An 18639-nucleotide genomic window follows, 5' to 3' on the forward strand; every position below is an offset into this window, starting at 1 on the left:
ATAACTGTGCAAGGATAAGAGTACGCCTCTGTTAAAGCCAGCGCAGCACTTCTATATCTCTGTTCTGTTTTGCTGCAGTAAACACAGAGAGCATTAAAAACTGTAAAGCCTTGCAAACAAATATTCACTATTTAAGTACCGGTATTAGTGTTGCTGTCACTGCTCCTGTTGTTCCTGCATATAATTACCATGAGCAGTACAGGAACATGAGGCAGAGAGAGGGGGGGGGAACAAATCCTTGCAAACTCCTGTTAAACGAGTGGCCAAGTCATTGTCTTCAGGGTTGAAGATGATGCAACTGTTTGGTGTATTTTACTCAACAGTTGGGGTTTGTTCAAACGTGTGACTGAAGCTCAGCTTATGTGTTTTATTCTTCCTTAATTGGATTTTAAGAAGTGGTAAACTGTGGTAGAGAACACCGAGGCAGCTGCGCTCCGACGGACCTTTCAAACATGTGTAGTGTTTATATTTCATGCCTTCACAGTATGATGAATTCATAATGTCTCCACCTAATTTTCAACTGCAAATGTATAAAGTAAGTTTAAATAACCAGATGTTTTTTCCATAATTTATTTTCAAGACAGCAGGGAGGAGGTTGTTGTTGTTGTTGTTGTTGTTGTTGTTGTGTTTGTGTTTTGTTTTGTTGTTTGTTTGTTTGTTTGTTTTGGGGGGGGGGATTAAGACACTTTTTGATGACCATTATCTTGTCCTGTTTTACCCAAATATGACAACACAACAGCCATACAAACATTATTTATTATTTATTTTAATGAAAGTGTAAATGACAATTTATATAACCATGTTTAACCCTTACATCAGTTAAACACTGTCCTCACTCCTATATACTGCCATCTATAATTGGCAGTATTATTTCATCATCATCACTCAGACCACAAAACGTTAAAAATAATGACTGCAGACTCGTCTCTGCATTCAAACTGCTGTCAAACATCAAAACTGACTTGAAGTTTCTGATACTTCAAAACAATTAATCCCTGTGTGTTTTTGTTTTTTCCTACTCTGGAAAACACTGCACTGCTCAGCACAGCTGACTGTGGCTTGCATAGGGTTAATGTATTGCAGCTCTTTAAAGGGCGCTTTACATTTTCTAACACACATTGTGTACATTATCACTAGAGACAAAAACTGAGGCAGACAGCAGCGGGAGCTTTGAGGGCTGATAAAGAATCAGAATCAGAGATTTGTCGGCACTTTAAGAAGTCAGAAACACTGGATTTAAGGCCTGTATTTGTCAAACGGAGCCTTGATGGCTCTTTGAAATTTCAGCTGCAAATGATCCAGAAAATGTGCTCTGTTTGAAGTTTCCCTTTTTAAACATGCATCTCTGATCACCTCGGGCACTTTAGCATCTGAAGAGTAAGAGGATGTTTACTCAACTTTCAGCTTCCATCTCTCGCAATCAAATCCAGCAACCCAGTCAAAACTTGGTGTTAAAATCAGGAGGAAGTTTACCTACACACAGGATACCCATCAGTGGTGGCACAGAGCTCATTGTTCTGGATTATTTTTATGCAGAAGGCAGGAGAGGTGCTTCTAAATGGGAACGTGTAACACTGGTGTTGCATAAATGACCAGTTCTTACACTCAGGTTTTAAATCTTAAGAAATGCCGTCTTCAGTTACCGGTAAGTGGGTTTTTGTGTGATATATAATTTCAGGTGGGCAGGGATTTCGAAAAGGTTTTTGAAGTGTTGATGGGATTATTACACCTACCGTAACACGCCATAATAAATCTGGAGAGCCCTGCCAGTGGAACTGCAAAATCAAAGGCAGTTTGAAATGATCGCCTCCTGTTTACTTGCATCTCTCTCAGGTCCATGTGAAACGAGGTTTTCATCTACATCAAAGCTTTTATTTTCATAATTTAAAATATTTCTTTACACTTGTTTGAATCCTCTTATGTAAGGAAGCAAGCTGTTACAGTAAGTCAACTAATTTGCAGAGTCTTTTTCAGATGAATGTGGTTGGCTGCTCCGTCTCCAGTTACCGGATCATTAGAGGTATCTTCCTGTTGCTTGGATATAACCTGCCTTCAAAAATACTAAAAATAACTGAGCCCATGATTCTGCAGTTTCCTTTTCAAGGTTACTTAAAATAACATCATTCAGAAGCTGTTATTCGTTAGAACTAATCAATTTAAATCGAACCAGTTAAGAAATTAATTTACCCTAATCAGTGATGGACATTGATAACTTTGATGGCCATTGATGGTGATTTTGAAGATCAGATTCTGTATCCATTCCTTTACTGGTTTCCACAGATGTTCAGCAAACCACTTTTATTCCCAGAGTGCAGAAGCACAGCAGGAAAAAGTCCTTCATGTGGTCCAGGTGAAAAGCTCCACTGGCACCACTTTCAACATTAATAGTGTGAATGCCGTGACTGAGATCCTGTTTCTCTGTAAACTTTAATTGGGTGGATGCCGTAGGCATCCACACTATTGAGATCCTGTTTCTCTTTATTCTTTATCCTTTATTATTCTAGTTGCTCCGTTTCTTTGCCGCTTAACTACTCCCTCAGTTTTCAGCCGATTTTTACCATTCAAACTCTAAACTGTTCTGCTATTTCTGCTTTCGACTGCTATATCTTTTGGTACTTATTACTATTATACTTTTTAAAATATTACACTTTTTTCCTTTAATTTGTCCCATTGAAATGAATGGGAAACTTCTACAATTCTGCTAAAACTTGCTTGTCTTTGAAACTTAACTACTTCCTCATACTTTCACCTAGAAACTCCATTCAAACTTTAAAACGTTCTCAGATGATTGGGCTATTCCTGTGTGATTCAGCTTTTTCATATCTGTTACCGTTTTCATGTAATGACTCTTTAAGTTTTCAGTTACAACTTTGTGATTTTTCAGAAAATACATGTGTTGCTATGGTTGCTATGCAATTAACTCCCACTGCACACTCGTCCGTTCTGAATTTTCTCTTCATGTCTGAACAACTCCTTGCTACTCGCTCAATTTCCACTCAACTTCCACAAATTATACATCAAAACGTAGGTATTTTTGCTGGCTTTAAGACAGTGTCACTATAATTATTGTGAGAGTTACGTTTTTTTCACAATTTGCCTCGAAGTGACACATGGTCTAAAAACTCCCCATTCAAAGTCTATGGGGAGGTTGTGAAACTCAGAGCTGAAATACTGAAACTGAAGGCATTTTCAAATCGTCATATCTCCTTAACGAAGCAAAGTTAAGACATGAGGCTTGTCCCTGTATATCTTCAGACACTCCTGACACTCACAATTCAAGAATTATTTTCTCACCTATTACCGTTCTGAGATGAGTTAGACTTGTTTGAGGGGTGGAAATCTGTCCTCCTCTCATTTTTCAAATTCCGAAAATGAAGCCGTTTCTTCTCTCGTCATATCTCCGCGACGGAGATACAAAGAGCTATGTAAATCGCAGTCAAAGTACACCAAAGTCCGCTGATTCACCCAGTGCAAGAATTATGCTTCTATCCCACCTAGTTTTTGAGTTACACGACGTTTTGTAACTCCAAAAAACGGCGTTTTTCGCGTCTCACCGCGATCTAATTCTGACTCCTCATCACCCTTTTTTTCAAAGCGCCCGCCCCCTTAGAGGTGGCGCGATTGGTAATGACACCGCTCTTCAGACCAGAGGTCGTGGGTTCGATTCCACCTTGGCCCACATGTTTTTTTTTTAACTACAAATTTATACACTATCACAGACCGGTAATTCATATTGATAATTTATTACAATTCTGCAAAGTTTAATGATTTTAGCAGCTTTTCTAATATGGACCTCAGATTCTGGTTAACAGTCTATGGCAGAAATACATACAAGTACACAGCCTGATGAAGCAGACAGAAGCAGTACCTCTGATTGGTTCCGCAGTTTCACCTCTTATCAGCACAAATCTCACCCTCTTCTGCTGTTTTCACCTCTTTTCTGCTAATTTGAGCTTCTGTTCCACAGTGCACTCAGCCTCTTCTGCTGTTTTCATTAGAATTTTAAGCTTTTCCACCTTTTTTCAGTTACGTGAGAACCAGTTTGGCTCAATGAGTAGCTGAAAAATATCAGCCTCTTCTGCTGTTTTAGCAGGATTTCAGAGTTCAGCTTTTTCACTTGTTTTAAGCACAAATTTCAGTTTCTTTACCTCATTTCACAACAAAGTTCTTCCTCTTCACCTCTTTTCTGCTAATTTGAGCTGCTGCTCCACAGTGCACATTTTCCCTCTCATCATATCTTTGCTTGTGACCAGAACTCATTTGGCTCAGAGGGTAGGGCATCTGTCGTGAGACCCGGTGGCAGAGGTTCGAATCCTACCTGTGACAGCTGCTACACATGTTCACTGCTTGCATGCGCTCTGCTTTCTTGACACTCTCCAGTGTGTCATTACACATACAGCCATCTTCAGCAAGCACTTCTGCTTCTACACTTCTTTTCAACTCGGCTTTTTGCTTCTTTACCTCTTTTCAGCAGAAATTATTCCTCTTCACCTCTTTTCTGCTAATTAGAGCTCCTGCTCCACAGTGCACTTAGCCTCTTCTGCTGTTTTCATTAGAATTTTAAGCTTTTCCACCTTTTTTCAGTTACGTGAGAACCAGTTTGGCTCAGTGAGTAGCTGAAAAATATCAGCCTCTACTACTGTTTTAGCAGGATTTCAGAGTTCAGCTTTTTCACTTGTTTTAAGCACAAATTTCAGTTTCTTTACCTCATTTCACAACAAAGTTCTTCCTCTTCACCTCTTTTCTGCTAATTTGAGCTTCTGCTCCACAGTGCACATTTTCTCTCTCATCATATATTTGCTTGAGACCAGAACTCATTTGGCTCAGAGGGTAGGGCAGCTGCCGTGAGACCCGGGGGCAGAGTTTCGAATCCTACCTGTGACAGTTGCTACACATGTTCCCTGCTTGCATGCGCTCTGCTTTCTTGACACTCTCCAGTGTGTCATTACACATACAGCCATCTTCAGCAAGCACTTCTACACCTCTTTTCAACTCATCTTTTTGCTTCTTTACCTCTTTTCAGCAGAACTTCTTCTGATTCACCTCTTTTCTGCTAAATGTTTAGCCTTTTCACCTCTTATTAGCACAATACTAAGCAGCTTCTGCTAATTTCACCAGAATTGTCAGTCTCTCCACCTCTTCTTTGTAAGAATCAGTTTGGTCCAGTAAGGTGAGACGCCGCCTATAGATCAGAAAGGCCAGGTTCGAATCTCGCTCAGGGCAATGTTTTTTGTTTTTTCAACTTTTTCTGCTTTTTTCAGCAGAAATCTTCAGCGTAAGGCATCCACACAGCATTTTCGCAGGAAATGCAATTTTTTCTAGTCTTCTACTTTATTCTAGTTGCTCCGTTTCTTTGCCGCTTAACTACTCCCTCAGTTTTCATTCGATTTTCACCATTCAAATTTTAAGCTCTTCTGCTCATTCTGCTAATGCCAGCTATATCTTTTGGTGCTGATAACTTTTATACTTTTTGAAATATTAAGCTTTCTATGTCATTTTTGACTCATTTGAATGAATGGGACCACATTAGCAGTGTGATCACCAGGTTAGCTTGCCGGGCTGAGCTGTGTTTTAGCTCAGTGAGATGAGCAGCCGTTTTCAGAGCAGGAGGGTTCGAATCCCGCAACATTTTTTTCAGTAAACACTTTAACTTTTTTAACACTTTTCAGAACAAATTTCAGCTTCTACACCCTTTTCAGCAGAAATTTTAGCTTTTTCACCTCTTTTCAGCACAAATTCCAGGTTGTTCAGTGGTTTTCTTCACCTATTTTCAGCAGAAACTTCAAGTTCCGCTCTTTTCAATTTCAATTCAATTTCAGCCTCTTCTGCTCTTTCAGCAGAATTTCAGCCTTTTTGCCTGTTTTGAGTATACAGTTCTGCTTCTTCACCTCTTTTCAGCACGATTCAGCTTCTTCGGGACCCTGCACATTTTTTCTCTCACCATATCTGTCTTTGGGACAAGAACTAGTTTGGCTCAGTGAGATGAGCAGCTGCCGTGAGACCTGGTGGTGCAGGTTCAAATCCTACCTGTGGCTGTTGTCACACGTCTTCTCTGCTTGCACTCAGTGTGCTTTATTGATATTGTTCAGTGTACCCTTTCAAATACAACGGTTTTCAGCAAAGACTTCAGTTTCTACAAAGTATTTTCAGCAGATAGTTCTCCTTCTGCTGTTTTCAGATTCCACTACACAGCATTCACGCTGCATTTTCGCAGGAAATGCAACTTTTTCTAGATTAATTTCTTAATTTAAAAAAAGAAGAAGCTTGGAAACATATCCAAATAAAAACTACTACAAAACCACTATTTACAATTTCTTTTGGATGACATCTTTCTTATGTATTTGTGTTTTATCTACAAGGCCGTTTATTTTTCTTTATTTGGATCACAAATGTAAAAACCTGTAGCAGTCATGGATAAATGCCGGGGTTCTGGTCAGAGTCAGTCTGACACATATTTTGTTAAAGCTAGCCATCGGTCCGATCCCTTTTTCAAGAAGAAGGCACAAGTCGATGTTTACAGTGTATTTACAACTTCAACAGTACACCGTATCAACAGAGAGATTGCCCCTTTCACACTCAGTCCCACCAAAATCTAATTCTCAGTCTTTCCAGCCAGGCTGTTTGCAACAGTTGGCATGGTATTGACTGCTTACCAGGATCCAAGCTCTGTGCAGATGGCGATGCAGGGAATGACGAACTGGAGGGGAAGTGTGCACGACTTTGTTTTGAATTCTTGGATCTGGTAATTAGGGATGTGTTTGCATGACACTACACAGGATGTGACTTGTATGCTAACCTTATAGCCAGATAAGAATGGCTCCCTGTGTCCTTGTGTATATTGTTTAGTATGTTCTCATATTTCTGGTATTTTCTGATTGATTTCTTAATGTTCTTAGTTTGTTTATGATTGTCCAGTTTTTTTATTCCTGGTTTATAATAAGTGTCAGTTCCTATTTTGAGTTTTTCTTGCACCGTTCCTGTTGAGGAACACAGGATGCCTTTGTGAGTTTCATTTACCTTTGCAAAGGGGTCAAACAACATGCCAGTAGCCTGCATTTTGACCAAGAGGGACTGCAAGCCTAGAATATTTATACAGACAAGCTATCTTTCTGCCATGGTCCGAGCGCTGTGTAATAAAAGATAACTCGTACATCAACACGTGGTATTTCTGAAAGATTACATGGAGACAGAATATGACAGCATGTCAGAGCCTTTCATTCGGCACGGTCAGCTTGACCCGGAGAAGCAGGGGTCTTAAATTTTCCATTATGTTCCTTCAATCTTTCGTTCTTTGTCGTTTGTCCCTCTCATTTCCCAACGCTTATACATTTGCCCTCTCTGTTCGCCCGTGCCTCTTAATGTTTCAGTATCTGTGTCTAGTAGTTTTCTATTTCCTCTTTTATTTTCCAGCCTGATTTCCCTTCATGGCATTGATTAGTTTTACTTCCACTTTGTGTTTATCATGATTGAGCTCGCCTGTGTAATCCCCCTCACCTGTTCCTTGTGTGTATTTATAGTATTTGTCTTCTTGCAGCCTCCCTGCATGTTTCCCTCTCTGCTCTTCTTGGCTTTAGTTACTTTGCATTTTGGACTCTGTTCTCTTTTGGATTTGTTATTTTTGGGCTTTGATGAGACACGGCTCACATTTTTGTTCTGTCCATTCTGCCTCTGAAAGCTGCGTTCTGGGTACTCATATCTACGCTCCAATACGACAGGACAAAGTAAAAAATTTACATCAACTGTCGAAACTTTCAAAAATGTGGCTGTGGTTCTAAAATAATTGCTAAGGGAAAATCTTGGCTCCTGAAGGTCAGTTTTGCTACATCTACTGCTGCACTGCCGCTGAACGTCAACACTGCACATAAAATGATCTCTACTTGTCTCATGTGGACATACAGATGAGTCATTATTTATTCTGCTAATCTCTAACATGTCCAGTAGAGTGGATGTGTTTTAGTTTAGATCTGTAATGAGCACATCTTACATTTCCATATGCAGATGTGTGAGACGGCAGCGTCCCCATCACCACACTCTAAATTAGACTAATTAGCATTCTGCCATTTGAAGTATACTCAACTCTGCATCCTCTAGATGTGGTTCAAAACGGTACATGAGGCAACAGGACACAAATATTCCAGCTGACAAGGGAGCTGACAGAGGCATCACAAGAATATAAATATCCCGGCTGCTGGGGAATTTTCATAACCTGTAAAGTTCAAGTCAGTAAGGCATTAAATGTTGCTGTTATTTTTAAGTTCCTGCCACTGCTGATTTTCAGAATCCAAAGCAGGATGTGCAGCAGGAGTCCGGCTCCCACTGATGTGTTTTCTATCTGCAGAAGCTCAGATTTGACAAACTGCAGTTTATGATTTAAGCAAAAACAAAAACTGCTCTCTTACCGGAAGTATCCAATGATCATGATGGCCACTAGCAGAGAGCTGAAGGACACGGCATAGCCAATGGTATACATGACGTACAGCCGCTCAAAGAAGTCTTGCTGTGACAAGAAAGAGAGACATTTCCTATTTAGTCAACTTCTGAACAAGACTGGTACAATTTACACAATCATGACTCACAATGGTATGGTGGAAAAAACGGGGCTGCAATGAGAACATGGAAGCCCAGCACGAATGGAGTTTAATTAAAACAGAAAAATGAGTCAGCATTACATCCCTAATCTTTGATAGAGTAGAAATTACTTCAGGAGTTTTAGCAGCAAATCCATTCCCTGGAAATCTAAGATAATGTAATCTCTACGAGGAGTGGTTAGGCTCAAAGCAGCCAGAAGATCCAGCTGATACCAAAAACAAAAGATGGCTATAAGTCTCTCTTCCTGGTAATGTTTTATTTTCAGAGCAGATGACATCCCCAGGGTAGTGTGGTTGCTTAGATGAATAGGTTGAATATGAAAAGCTGTGTGGAGTGAAATTAAAAGGCTAATTTTATAAGAGAATTATTAATTTTCTTGACAAGATTTTAATTCTTTGTAAAGAAAAATGATGATGGAGGGAAATTAAGGCTGAGCTGATCCATCATTTATAAAGCGACAGACCTGGAAGTCTTTTTGTTAAACACGCCTCAAACTAAATTTGAGATATTAAGCACATGTTAGGCTTATCGTTAAAAAGCTGTACCAGTCGCTCAAAGTCAGTTGTGATTTCACAAAAGCTGCAATCGAGCCAAGTTGGATGAAGGACTCAGAGGCTTGTAGATTTGATTCTTCTATCTAAAGCAAGTTTGTGGAGAGCTTTTAGCAGGTTGGAGAGGCAAACTTTTTTATTTATAAAGTTACTATTTTTTTATTGTTTTCATGGAAACAGCCCAACTTTCTATAATTCAACACTGAATGGAAGCTTGTTATCTGTTATCACTCGGCTGCAATTTGTCACTCCTCCAAACTCAAGTGTCTCAGTAAAGCAAAGTCTCTGCAGCAGCACGTCGACTACTTTTTGTTTCCTACTACAGTACACCCACTCCTGACATGAGGCATCCAAAGCTGGCAATTAGCCGGTGAACACAGCAGCAGTTAGCAGCTAAAAAGTCAAAATATTTCCCCCTGGAGCTGTTAGAGACAAAAGACCTAAGAAAACACATGGTAACGAGTCCAAATACTAATGATGCTCCATTTATCTGTCTGCTGTGTGAATATGTGTGTGAATACACTTACAAATGCTGCTTTAAAAGGTGACGTGAAGGCATATTAATGTCACTAATGTAGTGTCAGGTTGGATAATCCATTTATTATTCATCTCTGTCTCTCTTCCACAGCATGTTTTTATCCAGTCTTCCTTCTCTCACCCCACCCAGTCGCAGCAGATGGCCCCGCCCCTCCCTGAGCCTGGTTCTGTTGGAGGTTTCTTCCTGTTAAAAGGGAGTTTTTCCTTCCCACTGTCGCCAAAGTGCTTATTCATAGGGGGTCATATGATTGTTGGGTTTGTCTCTGTATGTATTATTGTAGGGTCTGCCTTACAATATAAAGTGCCTTGAGGTGACTGTTGCTGTGATTTCGCGCTGTATAAATAAAATTGAATTGATTAACATCTTATATGTGTAGCAGGCAAAACAAGAAAAGGGGAAAAGTAACTGAAAGTAACTCTTAGATGAAATATGAGAATTTAAATGGCTGTAAACAGACGGATGGCGAGATGAAAACTTCTCCAATTATTGAGATTTTGTATCCTTTTCTGCCTTCAAATGGCTAAAATATCAAAATCTGCAGTTAAAATTGATATTTTCAGAATGAATCATACCAAACAGCACACTAATCACTATGGCGGATGCTAGGCTTTATTGATTAATATGTTTGAGCTTCAAGAGATGCAGATTGTCTGAATGATTACATGTTTTTAAATTTTATTTATTTTTTGGTTGCTTGGAGCACAGTGTCCTCATTTGTCCTGAAATAATTCTGCTATATGATTAGTCACCAGCTTCTGAGAACACTTTGTTTGGTTTCCTTATCAAATGTCTGCTTTGTATTTTATTGGGGGGGCATATCTGGGCGGACGGTACCGTAGAGGATGTAAGAAATGCTTTTTGGAGCTGATTACTGAGTAGAAAATAAGACTGTCATAATCCTGCTGTACAAAAGTTAGCAGTATTTCAGATTTCCTTTAATCATTTTTCTTCTACAACCTGAGAAGGAACACATAATGAACAGCTAACAACTCATAAATATGCAGCCTTTGATGAGAGCCTGAAAGCTGTGTTAAAGGATAACAAGTAAAAAGGGTGAGAACGTGAGCTTCGGAGGATGAGGAGCTGTTTGGTTGTTAGACACTCGAGGTAAGAATATGAAGCTCTGCACCACAAAACAGATGTTTGTGTAAGATGGAGCAGACGGGGCAGCAGATGTTTCAGAGAACATCCAGGCTTATTCACAGAGGTCTGCTCTATGTATGTTTATTGACCTGTGTGCAACACTGCGCGAGGCTTGATTCACCCCTCGTTTATTTACATTCAGATGGGAAAATGGAAGATATGGCAGCAATTTATCGAAACATGGAAACAGTATGTGAGGTGAAAGCACAGTTTGTACATTTTGAAAGAGCTTAAAAGTCAAAGAAATTGTATGGCTGCTTTTTTCTTCAGCACAGCCTGAATGCTGAAATCAGATGCTTTCCAGATAGGATTACACTGTAGATCTAAATCTAATGGTACTTTTCTGCGTTCATATTTTCAGTCGTTTTAACAAGCTCTCCAGCAACACTGGCTGAAATCCAGCTCCAACCCATCACAGAGTGTTTTACAGACAAGTGTAGATACTCGGTGTACCTCCCCAGACCTCCTACAGACAACCCGATGAAGATCTGAACCAAATATTTTCAAATTTAGATTCATCACTCCACTGACTTCCAGCCCAGTTGTCTCTTGTCTAAAGCACACATCAGGCGTTCCTCCCGCTTCCCTTCTCTAAAAATGACTTCTTGACAGCCACCCTTCCATTTCTGATGAGGCTTCGGTGAACAGCGGGTGGATCAGCTGAAGGTTCAGGTGCATCTCTCAGCTCCTGCGTCGGGTCTGTGTGGCTCTCAGACACTGTTCATCTGCAGTGGATCGTCTTTAGGCCTGTCACTTCTTTTGTTCTCCACTTGTCTAGTGTCATTAAAATTTTTAAGAGGCAACAATGCCAAGTTTTCAGCTTATAGCAGCGTGTTGGTGTAAAAATACTATTTCATGCCTGTCAAACTGTGTTATCTTTGGCATTTTTCATGGTTTCAGCTGAAGAAACAGGAAGAAATGTGTCTTTGCAACAGGCTGCTTGTAATAAAGTGTCAAAAGATACAATTTAAATTTGGTTCTTTGTTGTCTCTTGTCTGTTTTAGACACATCTAGTTGCTTCATCTCTTGATTTAGGACCTTTTTTGTTTTGTTTGAATGATTCAAAGCCAGTGTTGAGTTCCTTAATAATAGGGAAAAGGGTGGTGCAGTGGTGTGATCGTGCAGTATGCACCCGGGAAAGGTCGTCAGGCTTAAGTTAAGGGAAAGTCTGGCTGCTTGGAAGCAAAATGTACAGAATGAGGGGTAGCTGGAGACTTTTACTGTATACTCACAATGGAAAACATTTCACACATACAGCTGCAACTTTAATATTTTATAGCGATACTTACTCTCCCATCTTCGTCACTGAAGGGCTGGAGAAAGCGTAAACACTCTGAGTAATTGGTCCATGTTTTGTTCCACTGCTCCACAAAGACCCAGGAACCGTTGATGTCACACTTCCTGTAAGCATGTCCTACAAAATGTCCATTTTAAAAATAAAAAAATAATTTCACTCAAACAAAAACACCTTTAAAAAGGTTTAAGTAACTAATGCATAAATGGCCCAAACACATCTATTCTTACACAGGTGATCTGAAATTATTAATCACAATGAATAATAAAAACTACACCTTAGTTCTGTGTCGTGTATAAAAGGGAAAAAAATCATTTTTAATGCCTTTAAAAACCTTTTTACCTTCAATTCATTGTGGCTTTCACATCAGGGAAAGAACGGATGTAAATCAAACTATTAATGACTGAATTTAAAACATTAATGTTGACGCTCGATGTGATGGACAGAGTTCGTTTCACTTTAATTCTTTAATTTTTTTTCTTTGTGGCCTGAATATGAAGCTGAAATTATTCAAGAATCCTGCTGTAAGGACCAAAAAGTTTCACTAATTATCCACCAAATATGATGTTCCACTTTTCTGTGAAGAACACATCAGAGCAAAATTTCTCAAAAAGCAAACTTTCATCTTGTCCAAGACCTTGTAACTTCTGTCGGTGCTGTGCTTTTTTGGAAATCGAATTTCCCAGAGGAACCCACCCGAGGGATTAATAAAGTTCTATCTTATCTTATCTTATCTTCAAAATCCTCAAAACTCTTTTTCGGATTGTACGCGCTACCTGAGAATATAACGAGTCATGCTGAAAATGCTTGTATTAGATGTTCGCTGAACAGTTTGAGTTTTTCTTTGCATGTTAAGCTCTAATTCGGTGCTGGAAAAGAAAAGTGTTAACCTTGGTGATTGAAGTCATAGATGTACGATGGGCAGGGGACCTTGGTGATGAGCCCGGGGGAGCCGTGGGGCCAACAAATCAGACCGTCCCAGTCTGGAGGGCACACCTCATCTGCAGTGAGAAGATGAAGAAGTCAACACGTCACCGATATGATACCCTCTGTTTTTCCTATGTGTGCTAGTTTGTTTTACATGCCAAGAATATGGACTTCTATCATATATATCCATTCACATTGTGATGCAAATAGGCTTGTACGCTCACAGGCCACTTTGTTAGGTGCACCTGTTCAACTGCTCATTAATGTCAGCTCGGCACATCATTTAGCCATGTAGACATGGTCACAACAACCTGCTGTTCAAAGTGAACATGAAAGTAGCAAAGAAAGGGGATTTAAGTGACTTTGAATGTGGCATGATTGTTGGTTCAAGAGAGGTTGGTTGGAGTATTTCAGAAACTGTAAATCCTTGAGATGCTTTTCTCAGAAAATGCCAGCAGATCAACAAAGGTCTGTCATCCAGTGAGCGGCAGTTCCTTTGCACAAATGTCTCGCAGATGTCAGGAGAATGGCCAAACTGCTTTAAGCTGACAGGAAGGCAACAGGAACTCAAATAGCCCCTATTCACACCTGAGGTATGCAGAAAAGCGTCTCTGAATATAATACACCGAACCTTGAAGCAGAAAACCACACCGGGGCCGCTCCTGACAGCTAAGAACAGGAAACGGGTTATAATTTGGTGTCGCCACAACAAGACAATAAAAGATTGGAAAACTGTCTCGATTTTTGCTGCGATATTCAGATTCAGAATTTAATTTAAAAACAAACAAGTGTGGCTCCATCCCAGGTCACCGGCTCAGGCTGGTGGTGAAACGATGTGGCGAATGTTTATTTGGACCCACTGTTTGAATCCCACAGCCTACCTGAGCGTTGTTGCTGAGCAGGTCCGTCCATTTACATCCACAGCGTTTCCATCACCTGATGGCTGGGTAACGCTCCGTGTCACAAAGATGAAATCATCTCAAACTGGTTTATGAAACATGAAAATTAGCTCTCCCCAGTTGGTCTCAGAGCTTTTATTATTGATCTCCTTTTTAGTTTTCAGAGCAGAGATTACTGCTGTGCCTTTAATCTCCTAAAACCCGAATTCTTTCATGGTGTGCACTTTTAATTTCTCTTTGTTATTTGGGCTGATTGGGACCTGATGAATGTTTTTACCTGATTTTTGTTTGAGAAAAATGAGATCCACATATGAGGACATTTGTTTTAAATTTCAATAGAACAGTGGCAGTATAATGTCCTCATAAGTGGATATCAGGCCATTGTAGAGCAAAATTTTGTATTTTGGTCTAGACAACCTAAAATGTGATGTCCACATATGTGGATGCCAGGTCCTAGGAGGTTAAAACAGCAGTTTTAAAGGCCCGACTCTTTGTGGTGTCGGGCCTTTGCGGTGGTGACGACTTGGACACTCCAGAATGAGTTTCCTCATTGCCCTAAGCTTTTTGTTATGAATTCAGAATTTTAATCCACACCTCAAAGGGTTGATGATTTCAGCTTCCACTGACTGCTTCCCCTGTTACCCAACCGGGTTACAGAAGCCAGAGGGTGTGCTTTAAATCCTGGGTTTAGGTTGTAAGAATCACTTTTAGATACTCGTCAATTTTTTGCTTGCAAAAGTGGAAGCTCCATATACAAATACGACTCCCTCCTTTCTGCTCTCTGAGCACTGAGCATCCTTAATTGAGATAAGGAGTGCAGAAGAGTTTGTGGTCACATCAAATATTGATTTCCTTTTGTTTTAATTTTCCCTGTTTACTGACAGTTGGGAAAAGATGTTTAATCAAAAGTATTGATTCCATTATTTTTGGAATCGTCCTAATTTTTCCCCCATCATACAATTTAAAGTGTTGATGTTTCAGCTAAGCTCAAATGAGTTGAGTGTTGTTTTGCAGCGACTGTATCTGCGTGTATGGTTTGTACCTGTGGTTCCTGGTTCAGTGTTGGAGAGATTCTGGTAGCACTGCATTTTGATTTCATACAGGATGTACATCTGCTCCTGTGCAGAGAGCGGCCCATCAAACCCCATCTGTGGAGCACAGCAAACACGATCAGATCTTTGACCCTGTGCATACATGACTGTAAGTCACCATTTCCTGAAATTTCAACAACACTGGGAACATCTTCCTGCGTGCTGTGGGCCAGACCTGCTCTGCCCCAGGTCTTTGATTTTAATCTTGAACTGAGCATATATAAAAAATTATGTGAATTTTAAAATTAGAAACTCTTTGATGCATGTAAAGCGACTTCTTTATAGGTATTGTACAGGGTGGGCCATTTATATGGATACACCGTAATAACATGGGAATGGTTGGTGATATTAAAGTCCTGTTTGTGGCACATTAGTATATGTGAGGGGGCAAACTCCTCCAGATGGGTGGTGACCATGGTGGCCATTTAGAAGTCGGCCATCTTGGATACAACTTTTGTTTTTTCAATAGGAAGAGGGCCATGTGACACATCAAACTTATTGGTAATGTCACAAGAAAAACACTGGTGTGCTTGGTTTCAGTGTAACTTTATTCTTTCATGAGTTATTTACAAGTTTCTCTTTGTTCACAGCCATTGACATGTCAAAGAGGTTAACACGTGAGGAGCGAAATTGTGTTGATATCTGGTGAACGCAGTAACCAGGTCATTGCAGCAGATTTCAATGCAAGACCCCCTACGAGACCACCCATCTCCCATGCTACAGTCAGCAAACTGCTTGCTAAGTTTCGTGAAACTGGTTCAGTGTTGGATTTGCCAAAATGTGGACGCAAGAAAACTGTCACTAATGAAGAAACATCAGTGGCTGTCCTAGCTTCATTCAGCAAGAGCCCACAGCGTAGCACTCGCCGCATGTCACTGGAGAGTGGCATTAGTCGAACATCCCTTCGGCAGATATTAGCTACTCACAGATGGCACCCTTACAAACTCCAGCTACTGCAGCATCTCAACGAGGACGACCCAAATCGGCGCACAGAATTTGCAGAATGGGCAAAACAAAAACTGGAACAGGGCCCTCAGTTCACGCAGAAGATTTTGTTCAGTGATGAGGCAAACTTTTATGTGAATGGTGAAGTTAACAAACAAAACCACCGCTATTGGTCTGACACTAACCCACATTGGATGGATCCTCCAAGACTGTTGGAACAACAAAAGTGATGGTTTGGTGTGGTATATGGGGCACAACGATAGTGGGTCCATTCTTCATCAATGGAAACCTCAAGGCCTCTGGATATTTGAAATTGCTACATGATGATGTGTTTCCCTCTTTATGCACTGAAGCTGGCACGTTCCCTGAGTTTTTCCAGCAAGATGGTGCACCATCACATTATGGGTGCCATAGATGAACAGTTTCCTGGAAAGTGGATTGGTCGTCGTGGGCCAGTTGAATGGCCCCCAAGGTCTCCCGATCTGACCCCGTTAGACTTTTATCTTTGGGGTCATCTGAAGGCAATTGTCTATGGGGTGAAGATACGAGACGTGCAGCACCTGAAACTACGGATACTGGATGCCTGTGCTGGCCTATCATGTGATTTGCTGAGGTCAAATGGCCCAGGATGCGAGTGGGCATTAAGGCATCTGGGAAGGATCTCAGATTATGGCTTTCAGGCCATCCAGCTCTTAATGTTCTTAATTAATAGTTAATGAATAACTAATAGATTTAAACCACATCGATTTTATGGCAATAAAAATAAATTATATTTTCATTATTATTAAGTTAAAGAAAATTATGAGTAAACCAAACTTTAATTTTAACTAAACAATCAGAAAGAGACGTGGAGGGAGAATAGCAGTGGGTTTGGAAGATAAACAGAAATGAGTGTTATATCACCTGAAAATATTGCAGAGAGGTAGAAGATAAATATTGAAGAGCAAAGCCCCCGGGACAGAGCCTTGAGGCACACCACAATAATCTGAATTATACTGATATATATATATATATATTTATTTGCACAAACTGAACAGCCGGAGAGGTACGAGAAAACCATGCGAGTGACTGTTTATGCCATTAGAGACTAATCTATAGCGGACGGTGTGGTGGGAGAATGTATCAAAAGCTGCAATAAGATCAATGAGATGAGATCCAACCTTGCAAAGCTAGTGTGGGGAGAATTTTGGGTGACATCTCTTCTCATGGAGAGTCCTCGATTCAATTTTTGCCTCACTTTCATCAATCAATGCAGAATTTAAAGCAGATTTTTTGTGGTGCATAAATTCTTGGAGACGAGCAATAATATAGATTCACTCTTCAGCTACTCACACGTTGCCAAAAGTTTAGGCCTTGCATATTTATACATTTAACACTTGGCATGAATGAAAATGAAAAATATATAAAGAATGTGCTGGTGAGATTATTACACTTATGACTTATGAAAAGATGATTCGCCCAAAAACTTAAATCGCCCTTTCTTAACACTGCTTTTCCTAATTTATTTAAATGATTTCTTTCTGTAGAAGTGAAAATGACTGAGATAACAAATGTATTAGAGTTTTTTAATGTAAAACATTTGCATTCCTTTTTCTTTTGCTCTCTCTTTCTGCCACAGCCTTTTTCTTTATGCAAGTCCAACATGCTTTCCATTTTGAGGCTGATACAGAAAATATACAAGTGACCTGGTAAGATTGCTGTCACGATTCTTCCCCAAACGTGACCAGGATTGTTATTCAGACATCATACTCACATGTCAAACTGCTATCAGATTTGCATAACAGGGTGCATGTCTGGAAGTCGATCCAGTCGAGACTGTTTTGTTATAGTTTGGACCAAAGTGAAGAAGTGACCAAAGAGAGAGAGAGCTCTCTCTGAAGTGATGCTTCTGACATGACTAAAACAGGCATATCACTCACACATATTTCCTAAAAGCTTCTTTTAAAACCCCGACATCAGTTTTGATTGACTTCTTATACGAGTCTAAACAAAAAGAAAAATCGATTTTTGCCTTTATTTACTTTTATATTAACAGTATGCTTGCTTTATTCCTCAAAACGTAAGAAAAGGTCCAGAATCAGTGGATTCCAGTCATTCTTTCAGTGATTTTCAATCTTTTTTTGTTTGTTTCTTCTTTTCACATTGATTTCCATATACTTCACTTCCAGTTAATGTCTCATTCCCTCTGACTCCGTACCAGTGCTGAGAGCTCGTCGATTTTAATTGCCAACTATCGTGATGGGAAATGTGCGATCGTTGGCAATTAAAATCGACGAGCTCTCAGCACTGGTACGGAGTCAGAGGGAATACCGAGAGTGTAGCCTGATGTGTTTCACCGAATCATGGCTGCACCAGGACATTCCCGATGAGAATGCTTCCGTGGAAGGCTTCCACACTGTTCGGGCGGACAGGGACAGCATCGCTAGCGGTAAGCGGAAAGGAGGTGGGCTTGCTGTTTTAGTTAACAACCGGTGGTGTAACCCTGCCAACATAACAGTCAAAGAAAGGACTTGTTGCCCGGACACTGAACTGTGTGCTGTTGGACTCAGGCCGTATTATTTACCCAGGGAATTCTCTCACGTCATCTTGGTGGCTGTTTATGTTCCCCCCTCTGCTAACCCCACAGCTGCATGTGACACTATCCACTCTGCCATAGCTCGGC

At 40.3% G+C, this 18639-nt stretch overlaps 1 protein-coding gene across 1 annotated transcript in view; it reads right to left on the minus strand.

Moving 5' to 3' along the window:
• Window positions 1–18639, minus strand: part of pth2ra (parathyroid hormone 2 receptor a) — a 70646-nt gene that overhangs the window by 43642 nt on the left and 8365 nt on the right. Inside the window, exons 2-5 of the mRNA XM_085249312.1 lie at window positions 14984–15089; window positions 13006–13116; window positions 12111–12235; window positions 8400–8497 (exon numbers count right to left, since the gene is read on the minus strand). Coding sequence (XP_085105438.1) covers window positions 8400–8497; window positions 12111–12235; window positions 13006–13116; window positions 14984–15089 — 440 coding nt within the window. The remainder of the gene's footprint in view (window positions 1–8399; window positions 8498–12110; window positions 12236–13005; window positions 13117–14983; window positions 15090–18639) is intronic.

Source organism: Mchenga conophoros, linkage group LG16, assembly GCF_057382185.1.
Source record: "Mchenga conophoros isolate Kocher_MC1m ecotype Shallow Benthic linkage group LG16, M_conophoros_male_GT1.1, whole genome shotgun sequence".
Lineage (NCBI taxonomy): Eukaryota > Metazoa > Chordata > Actinopteri > Cichliformes > Cichlidae > Mchenga > Mchenga conophoros.